This window comes from Austrofundulus limnaeus, unplaced genomic scaffold (genome assembly GCF_001266775.1).
Source record: "Austrofundulus limnaeus strain Quisiro unplaced genomic scaffold, Austrofundulus_limnaeus-1.0 Scaffold309, whole genome shotgun sequence".
Taxonomy (NCBI): domain Eukaryota; kingdom Metazoa; phylum Chordata; class Actinopteri; order Cyprinodontiformes; family Rivulidae; genus Austrofundulus; species Austrofundulus limnaeus.
Genome location: NW_013952711.1, coordinates 637,452 through 647,860, shown reverse-complemented (window position 1 = coordinate 647,860; position 10,409 = coordinate 637,452). Strand labels below are relative to the sequence as shown.

Here is a 10,409-nt window from a genome sequence, read left to right as displayed (position 1 = left end):
CACACACACACACACACACACACACACACACACACACACACACACACACACACACAAATCAATGACTAAGCAATAGTAACAAACAAAAAAACACTTTCTTGTTTATGCTTACTTTTTTCTCTCCAGCTTTTGTGATTCAGCATCGACAGTGCGAGTGAGCTTCTAAAAYATTTGACACAGAAAATGAGATTTACAAATAAAACAGTTGACTAAAAAAAATTMATTCAAACTAAATCACTGCATACACGCGATAAAAACATCCACAAGGCAAAACAATAAAGTGTGATTGTAGCAAAAGTGGGTACAAACAGCTGGATGTTGCATGTGAACCTATACATGCAAACAGGCTTATCTGTTTAGTGAGGGCTTTATTTAGAAAACCAACATGTGGATAAGCCTGGTGTGCGAAGCGCAACTTCATAGACRTATAGATAAGATATAACCACAGCTGGAGGATTAGCCAGAAATTCTAACAACACAACAAAATCTGTCTATCTGCAGAACTATAAAGATGGACGCACCTCCCCCCTTAGCTCCGCGGAGGTACGGACACATGGTGGAATTACTGCCTAGGAGGAATATGTATCATTTGAGATTAACCAGTCTAAGAAGAATAGATTAAGATAAGATGTGAAAGTGAAATTGCTRCCATAATGGTGTACAAAGAGCAAAAAGGAAGAAGAGGATGAGTGACAAGTAAATGCTATAAACCTGTCAGTAAACCAGAGTTTTGTTYCCCGATTGATTATTGAGCTTAGCAGATCATTAAGAGAGAACAGGAGGATTAATTTGGCCCAAAATAAAACTAAACCCAAAMACAAAGGCAGTCTTACAAGAATGACCACAAAGATATTGAAATAATGGGCAATGTGGCAGCAGACTGAACCAAGGCAAGACAGCATAGGCGCTTAGCTCTAATCCTCCTCTGCACTCTGCTTCCTATCTCCATTTGAACCATTCATTCCTTCTCCCTATTGGCACTCCATGTCACTATGCTGACTCTCTCCCATGTCTCATGTCTCTAAGGTCTTGTTAAGGGATTCCAAGTTGAATCCTTCTACAGATGTTTTGAAAAGGACTCTCTCTCGTCTTAAAAGGCCATGTTCCTCCCTTTTCTTGTCATATCCATCCTCTATTCCACTCTTAGTGTGCTCTTTTCTAAAGGGCAGAGAAAATGGGAAGCGTGTCTACTTATATTTATCCCCACCATGAAATTCTTACATCTTGTTCCTAAATCCCTCAGAATCCCATAATACTTTTAGCTCTTTCGTTTACTCATTTTCTGAGACTCTTTAACACTTGCCACCAACACCTTCACTCGGATCCCACTTCTATCTCTCCCGAGAGGCTCACAAATGAAGCTTAAAAGTTGCCAATGCAGCCACTGCCTGAAATTCCCACATACATTATCTTTTAGTCCTTTATCTCCTATAAAGTTGTAATTTGGGACTTGCTTTATAATAATCTAAAATGACAAACTATTGACATTTAGATGTGTAAAAAATGATAAAGAACCAACATAAAAGAAATACTGTATTATAAATGTTGCAAGTCGCTCAAAAGGCTAATCATGGTAACAAATAACGCTGTCTCTGTCACTCCCTGTCATCATTAATAGGACAGGCAGAGAGTTAAATTTCTGTGTACCACAATGTCCATAAACATACATTTTAAAAATATTGTATAGTTAATCATAAAATATACTAACATTAGGATTTCAGACACCCCTAAAGTGGACCGTATCAATTAATAATGTTGATGTTACATGAACCTCCCTATGCTGTCAGTTATACCAATATCTGAACATCCCATCCAGAGTTCCTGTCTAAAGACATTAAATTAAGTAGCAAGTCAAACTGACACAAAGTCAGCAGGGAGTAAATATACTGTATAATGTACGTTTTCCTTCTCGAGTTTTTAGCATTTGATTGTGCAATGTGTCTGCGGGGTGGTAGTGGCAGTAGAGTGCTGCAATGATAATGCTAGGTTGAAGCCACTCGTCTTGTTTCTACAATCTCCGCTCTAGGTCTAGATGTAATGGAACTTTCGTCAGTGTGGGGTGGGAGTTATTTTGAAAGGCAGACCGAGTGGTTCCGTTGGGAGGGCCGGCCATCCTCTTTTTGGATAATGGTAGGGGAAATGCTATATTAATTAGGCAGACATAATGTTAAAATAAAACTGTTGAAAAATACTAATATCATGTTTGTATTAAATAGGACTGCCTTCCTGTTTAAATTAAGTCAACCCTCCTTGTCACTGTATAACTCAGCTCAATCAAGCTGCCTGTTTTTATTTATTGAAGTAAAAATAATGCTTTAATGTGTATGCACTTAAGCACACTTAATGACTGTTTTATGATTGTTTTGTTCCTTAAGAGTAATCTTGACATGAAGCTGTATGGATAGCATTTGGAGAACAAACGCGGAGAATGATTAATAACCAGCACTCAAAGCGACATTTAAACCAATTAATCCCTAGTAATGGGGATTCTAGTGGGAGTTGTTGCTCTTGTGAAACATTATTTAACAGAGACCACACGACAAAACCGGCACCAAAAAAATTCACACAAACCACAGTCAGTGCCACTGCCAAGATGCTCTGTTGCAACTTTATCATCAGAACGAATTCAATGCCATGAAAATTTCAATATTAAGATTTAGTTCTGCATGACTTCTGCTTTGTGAATTTACTGAAGTGTCAATTTGGAAAAAAATAAAATAAAAAATCATTCAGGCTTTAAAAAAATAAATAAAAAATCATCAGCATACAACTTGTGTGACACAGAAATTACTAACAACAGTAAAGTTTTCAGTTTAAAAAGGATTAAAAAACATGCAGCAGAGCAGTTGCCATCTGTCCTGTGCATCAGTCAGCTTCTAGATTTATGTACATCCTTTATGGGGAGAAAAATGGCGATACACAGAAAAGTCAGAAACTTTGACAAGCTACTGTGAACAAACATCTGTCAAGCCATAGTTCTTGCAGTACTTGGGAATTTCTTGGACAAATTAAAACAAGGTACACTACACAAAGGAAAGAAGGATCCCACTGAGTGTGGGTGCATTGTTCAGGCTTTACAACTTCCGGAGGTGATTATGGCTTTTTGATCATTCTGGTAAGAATTACATACTGTAACAGGTATTCACAAAGTTCAGGAAAAATCTGCTTTAAAAATGTTGCATAGTTGAAATCCCATTAGAAAAAAATTACATTAAAAAAAAACAAAAAAGAAGTACCAGAAAAAGAAATATCTAAGCAGAAACACAGAAAAAGAGAATGCATGAGGTAAGTCTGTTGACAGGACTAACTGCTGCAGCAACTCTCTTTATTTGTGTTCCAACTCACATAATTTCAGCACCCTCACAATCAACAAACTAAGACCCATTTCCAATCAAGATATATTTGTGCGTAATAGAAAAATTAACCATAATCCATTACAGCTATTACAATCAAGAGCAATGTTTTGGGCTTGGCAGTAGCTAAAATTGATTCCAATGTTCAAAATGTGTAGAAAGAACGGAGTGCTTGGGATGAATTAAATAGCAAATTAATCAAATCAAGTAATGTGTGTGTTTGTGTGTGTGTTTAGAGTAGCACAAGTTTGTTTCTGGGCAACTCATTCAACACAGTTTGTGGCAGCTTAAAACTGGGAAAACAGACGAGGAGTAATTGGATTTAAATTAGACATGTTCTTTTCTCACAGCTACCTAATGTTATGAGAAATACAATCCCCTTACACACTCATCCTTTATCTTGTTTAACATCCCACACCCCTTAGTTTATTTCCTTCCTTGGTCCTTTAATACCTCACTGCCTTGACTTTATTCTTTATCTGTTTCATTCACATTTTCCTCTTTTAGATTTAGTTTCTACAAATCAATACTATGCATTACAATTGTGGGTCCTTTTTGCTCTTTGTTAAAAAGAACATTTTTGATAACTTATGTCAAAAATTAGTGTATAAGGAAAAGATTAAATAATGTGTATTGGCTCGACTGGTAATGTGTCCTGCTCATCCAGCATAAGGAGCTCATTGATCTTTTGCGACAAGTTCACAGATTTTCAGCTTGTGCAAAGAAAGAAAACACTTTTACTTTGCGTGGTAAAGTAAGGAAGATCTCTGAAAACATTTAAGCCAATTTTTACCAGAAACATTTACATTTGCGAAGAATCCTGTTGCCCTTTTCTCTTGAGATAAAAAAAATTCATCAGATTGTTACTGAAAGGCTGTGGTAAATCCCTTTTTTGTCTACCAAGACCTTGCAGATATGGACCTTTTGCTTGAGGCATGTACTTTTTGCCTTGTAGATTTCAAGTTCACAAGGTTAGACTGCTTTAAAATATCTAATTAAACCTTCGTCAGCTACAATGTACACTTATAACATGCTCCTGAAAGTACTGTTTGTTTCATATAAAGGCTTSTTGCAGATGATTAAACTTGCTGATGGCATCTGCCTTGTCAGCAGACTAAACCATGAATACCAAATGATAGGGCAACAGGAGCTAAATGAAACCAAATTTAGCTAATCAATTATTTACACAATAAGTCAATAATTCAATAATGAAAACTACTGCAGTGTATACTAGCAGGCAGTAAACTCCTTGTTTTTTTTAGCTTTTCACTCTCTTATAACATCATTACTGTCTTGCTGTGCTTTCACAGTACAAAAACGTGACACCTTGTTATTTGCATATGCATGTGTACATATGTAGCAGAATATGCCCCATGAGTAGCATCTGCTGCTGCTTGACTACAYGTTTGCAGACGCTCTGTATAAAAAAGTGTGGGATTCACATCTGCTGCGGGAAGCTGTGCTACTCCTCAGAGACAGTGGTATCTCAGCCACTCCARGCACCAGTGTCTGTGTTGGACCAGATCAACATGTCTCAGCCTTGCTAAGATAACTGCTGCAACTGCTACTAATAGGGATTAAAGGACAAAAAAGATATATTTTGAATGAAATCTTTTTCTATACCTAGAATTTACTTGAGAATCATCACCCCCACCATTCATTAGGGTTGGGCAATATTGGCAAAAAAATTCATCACGATTAATTGTGGTATTTAGTCGATAACGATTAATTTGACGATTAATCCCCTGGAGTTCCTTATGTCCTAATCACATGACCAATTTAGTGGGAAAGATTTGCTCTTCATAAAAATCTATTTCAAATTATGTCAAAATTACAGACTTCAGGCTATACATCAAATTTTAAATTGTGTTGATAAATAAATAAATTACAGAACTTTTTTTAATGCCCGTCATATTTGAAGCGAAGAGGAGCATCGAGCGGACTGACTGGGGAAATCTCCACTCAGTCTGCCTGGAGGCAATAATCGTATTAATCGTGAAGTGCCAAAAAATAATCGATTATTGTTTTTCTGATGATTAATTGCACACGATACGATTATGCCCAACCCTACCATTCACTTAGGAGCATGTATATAAGAGTACACTGTGTATGCAAAATACACAGCATTATGCTATCTAATGAAGAGTTCTTCTGCATCATGTCAGGCAGCTCACTAACTTTGCCTGTCATTGTCCCTACACTTAGAGTTGCCACMCTCAAGGATAGACCTGCAAGGTCCAAGCCACTAATCCCATCTGCTCCCCGTCTAAATTTAACGGCACTTTTAATGGCATGAGGTGTGTTAATAAGGAATGCGGGCAGTTCCATTGGGATGCTTAGCCCATCTGGGAAGTGAAGAATTGAAAGCATGCAAAGCATGGTGGCCCACCAGGGCCGCCATGCTTTACATACTTCACCATGCAAACCATGCATGCAAACCATGCTTCACCATGCTTCACCATACATGCTTCACCATGCTTCACCATGCAAATCCAATTTGTGTGATTCTGTACTTTTTTTCCTCAAAACTGAGTGATTCCATAATTTTTCCATGTGCTTGGTCAATAAAAGGAACATTCACTGACTTCCACAATGTTTTCTCTTCATTTMTTTGAGTGTTCCTGAAAGYCAACAAGTTGCACTTTGGAAYGACCTTATTATTGTATCATGTTTTGATCTGAGTTTGTTTTACAGAATGGAATGTCTGAATGGGTGCTCATCCAAGACTGGTGATTCCATACTTTTTGCCAGGGATTGTACTATTCTTTTCGATTCTCCTTTTGACTTGGCARTTAACAAAAAGTAATCAAAAATATATGAGTGCCCTCTATGGGAAGAGAGTGGTGATCGCCTGTGAGTTACACTAACTTATCATTACTTTACCATTACACCCCTAATGGTTAGAAAGGGAAAAGTTACTTTTCCAAAGAAAATATTGTAAATGCTTGGATCTGTGTTAAAAGCATTAAACAGGTTGTGGCACAGTTAAAATGTATACTGATATTGGGTCCCAGGGATTAAATCACAGGCAGTAGTTGTTTTTATTCTTGCTTTTACTAAACCTGGTCAACAGTAAAGGAATATTAGACCAAATAAATGGGGGAGCCAAAMAATTAAATGACTTCATAAATCGACCGCCTTGGTTTGTAAAGATTTGCCAGTTAAACCCTAATTGGTCGACCTCTAGGTATCACAGTGGGTGGTTTATTTTGAAATGATCTGTGGGAAAAAATTAGAGGCTTTATCATAGAATTCCTTGACTGCAACAGGGATGAGATTGTAACTAGTCCTGGCTGAGTGTGATAGAGCATGACGTCCATCCCTCTTAATAATAGAACCATCTTGATAGCGGCTCAATCAAGCTCAGTCTGGTCCCTTGTCTCTCTGCGGGAATCTGGAATGGTCTGATGTTACTGCTGCCACTGCCTGATACTGCACCACTCATTTATATTTCAGAGGGRCTCTGCTGAGAGGGTGTGTAAGAAAAATGAATAAAGTGAAATGGAAAATGTCATGGGACAAGTATTGCTTTAATTTTGTGCTCTAGTTTTGGGYTCTGGCTAGTGGAGTGAAAACTATTCAGTCAGGTGTGAAGCTTTTGTGCAAGCAGGTTTTCATACTGGATAGATATCATATGCACACCACATTAATGTTTGACATCATCAGAGAATGCCAGAAAGATGTCTTAGATAAGATGTATGTTTTGAACTAATCCTTTATGAAATTTAATATGGAMCTTTGGTGTGAACGGCAGAGAAATATATTTTTCATAGTTTAGGACAGAAAGCACCAAGAAATGAGGCCATTAAGAACAGAAATGTTTCAATTCCACATGGAATTTAGGTTTCACTCAGAATGACTCCTGTCCAGTTCAAAATAAATAATATGTGACGGCCCTGAAAGGAAAACTCACACTCTGGAAGGAATCCCTGCCACTGTAGTATGATTTAGACCCAAAGGCATATAGGAGTCGGGAAAGGGCTTTCAGGTCAACTAATGCCTGAAAAGATATTGGAAGTTATTATACTGAGGAGAGGAAACTTGGTGTGAACTTTGAAGAGCCATACTTTAACCACTACAGGCACTAATGTGGGTCATTGTCACTCTGCATACATGTATGTTTATCAATCTGAATGTGAATATTTTACGAGTTACAACAAATCAGGTGTCACTTTAAAGGTAACTAAAGCAACAGCATTTGTTTTTCTTTTAGAAATACAGCGTGTTGAATGGCTTTGCTGAAGAAGCTGAAACYGATGTTGTTAAATTAAAACACTGGTTAAAAGCTAAAAAAAATTACCAAAGTACTAGCAAAGATCCAAAAGTAGAAAAGTGTAGTAAAAAACACAGTATAGTGTATGTTTAGGGTGGCCAGACATTCCTGATTTCCGGGACAGGCCCCATTTTGAACTATCTGTCCCTGGAAAAAGCTGTCCTCAAAAATGTCCCAAAGATTAGCGTTTATGAATGAGAAAAAAAATCTTTCACATAGACTATTTACAGTATATGGTTGCTGGATAGAAAGTGCGAGTGAGCATGTTGCCCGCAACAAATGTAGCTGGTGGCAATGCTGTCAATGTTACAATGTAGAAGAGCCAAATGAATATTAGACCAAAATGAATCACCTTTTAAAAAAGGCTGTGTAGCTGCAAGGGATGCTTAAGTCTGTGCTATTGGCTGTAAAATGACACCATGAGTGACAGGTACTTCCTAGGTGTGTAACAAGAAAGCATTTTCTTTAAAAAGGGTGTGTGACAAAGTGTGACATCATTGAAATTTGACTTTGTTGTGTTAGATTTGTAGCAACTAGCAAAGTCTACAATGAGTAAAAATGCTAATTTATTAGCAAAATGTAGTCAAAGGCTAACTACAAGTRCTAAAAGGCTGAATAAAAACTACATGTATCAAAAGAACGAAAGCTTAAAGCAGCAAAATGCTAGCCAAAAACTAAAAGCAGCATTAAAAGACAAAATAAAAGCAAGTATGCTATGCCTAAAGAGAACAATRCTTTTGAAGTAGGTGAAAATATTTCAATGTATTTTTATGGGAAATGTATTTGTGATTAAAGGTAAATATTCTGAAAAGTACATTTTAGAAAACTCAGAAGTCATCCATCTCTACCTTTTCCTTTAGTAGCATYCATCTACTGAATAAGTTAAATGTTTTGTTATATAAATGGCTAAAATAGCACCAAGTTTGCTGTGGTTAAACTGCAAAAAATGTACAAAATATTATTAAACAGGAACATAATAGTCTAAATGCCGAATCCTCATTCACACAATTATGTATTGGATAATTGTTTGTTCATCTTGTTCCTGGATATATGTAAAATACTTTAAAAGTACTTAAAATTCTTTAAATACCTTAAATGGAAGGAAGAGAGAGTTGACGGTTGCTAGAAGAGCAGCGGTGTCTGAAGCATCCCTCTGGCCACAGATCACAATCTGAAGGTAAAAGGTGGAAAGAAACAAAAATAAGAAGGTAATAAAAAAAAGAAAAATGATAAGAGGAAAGTGTATGAACAGAGTGAAAAATAAGGGTGAAAGGTGAAACTAAAGAGGATGGAGATGGAAGGGAAGTCATAAAAGTCAGAACTGTATTTTTAACAGTGACAAGAGTGGCAGGTGTTTTCTGTGAGATTGCTTCACATTGCCTCAATTCTTGCTTGTTACCCTTGCCCTATCGACCCAAGTTATCCTCTGCAGGTCAGGCATACAGGACAGAATGTCAGCTAACACTTTGACAGCACTCCAGCTTTTTTTCTTTCTTTAATTAGGGTCCCCATTAGTCTCTGCCTCTGCAGAGACTACTCTTCCTGGGACCCAATACACAAAATAAAACTTCAAAACAAAACAACACAATCAATAAGCAAACACATTTAAAATGAAAGTATAATTAAATATGTCATTAAAATTAAAAGTCAGTGCAAACATCAAAAACAAAGAACATCCATTTCAAAAAAACCCAAAACATAAATCAACTGGCTTAAAACTCTTACAAAACACTTAACAGAAGACATAAAAAAAAAAAAAACACTGTAGAGATTGGTACAACTACTCTTCTTATAACCACTGTTATAAGGAAAATTCACAGGTTCTYCTGTTTAAGGAAGAAACACCCTTTCTGTGTAAATATGAGGATACACAAATAAGTCAGACTTCATCATTTATATACAACTTATTGTGAACAATCAAATTTTACTGAGTTAAAACATCAACAAAAACAGGTATGCGTCCRCACTAATTAATGTTGATATGACAACTCTAACWGACACAGCAGAACTTCAGGTTTAAGGTCTTAATAAACCAGATGTTTGCAGGTAGATTAAACTGATATGGCAATGTTTAAGAGATAAAAGGAAAGGAGGAATGTTAGCCCTAATGTTTTAACTTATCAATTTGTGAGAAAACCAGAGCGAACACTTGGTCTCTCCGACGTGTCATCCCGAACTCCGGTCCACTTGTCAAAACATTCAGCTTTTACCTGGAGGTGTCTTGACCATCAGGTTAAGCGTTTAGGAAGCATTTACMCAGGTTGGTAAGAAACTCCGGTCAGGTCCCTTACTTCCAGTAAAAAAACCTTCCAAAGTTTTGATTTGTCAACGTCTCTGAAGATCTGCTTTAGTCCAAAGGAGAGAATCAGATCCGATTTGGCCTTCTTATCAAAATAAAAGACTTCTCATCAGAAGTTTTAAAACAAAACTTAATGGAGCTTCAAAGCTGGTTGTTTTGATCACGACTGAAGTTATCGTGAGCCGAGGCAAAAGATTTGCTCATTAGCAAAAGAGTCAAATCTGATTGCCAAATGTTGATTTTTCCTGCGGAGGAAAAACAGCTTCTCTTAGTTAGACAAAGATGGTGTCTTCTGTCTGTCTGTCTGTCTGTCTGTCAAGAGACTTGTCCCAGGGTTGGTTTCTAAAAGAAAAATGAACACTAGGGACATGGCCTCGACTTTTGGGTTAGTTAGCAGGGAGAATTGGAAGTTTAGTCTAGGCACTGCCATAAGCCTAATAACATCTGCACCTGCACAGAAAAACATGTTCGAACCTTGACAGGA

General features: G+C 37.0%; 1 protein-coding gene across 3 annotated transcripts in view; it reads right to left on the bottom strand.

The window, feature by feature from the left end:
- The window catches only part of LOC106527113 (spermatogenesis-associated protein 20), a gene marked incomplete at its 5' end in the record, with an annotated part of 21,964 nt that overhangs the window by 2,580 nt on the left and 8,975 nt on the right, over positions 1–10,409 (bottom strand). Inside the window, 2 exon segments of one of the 3 annotated variants that reach the window (XM_014021882.1) lie at positions 113–162; positions 8,717–8,797. In XM_014021882.1, the coding sequence (XP_013877336.1) occupies positions 113–162; positions 8,717–8,797 (131 nt within the window). 3 annotated transcript variants of the gene reach the window in all.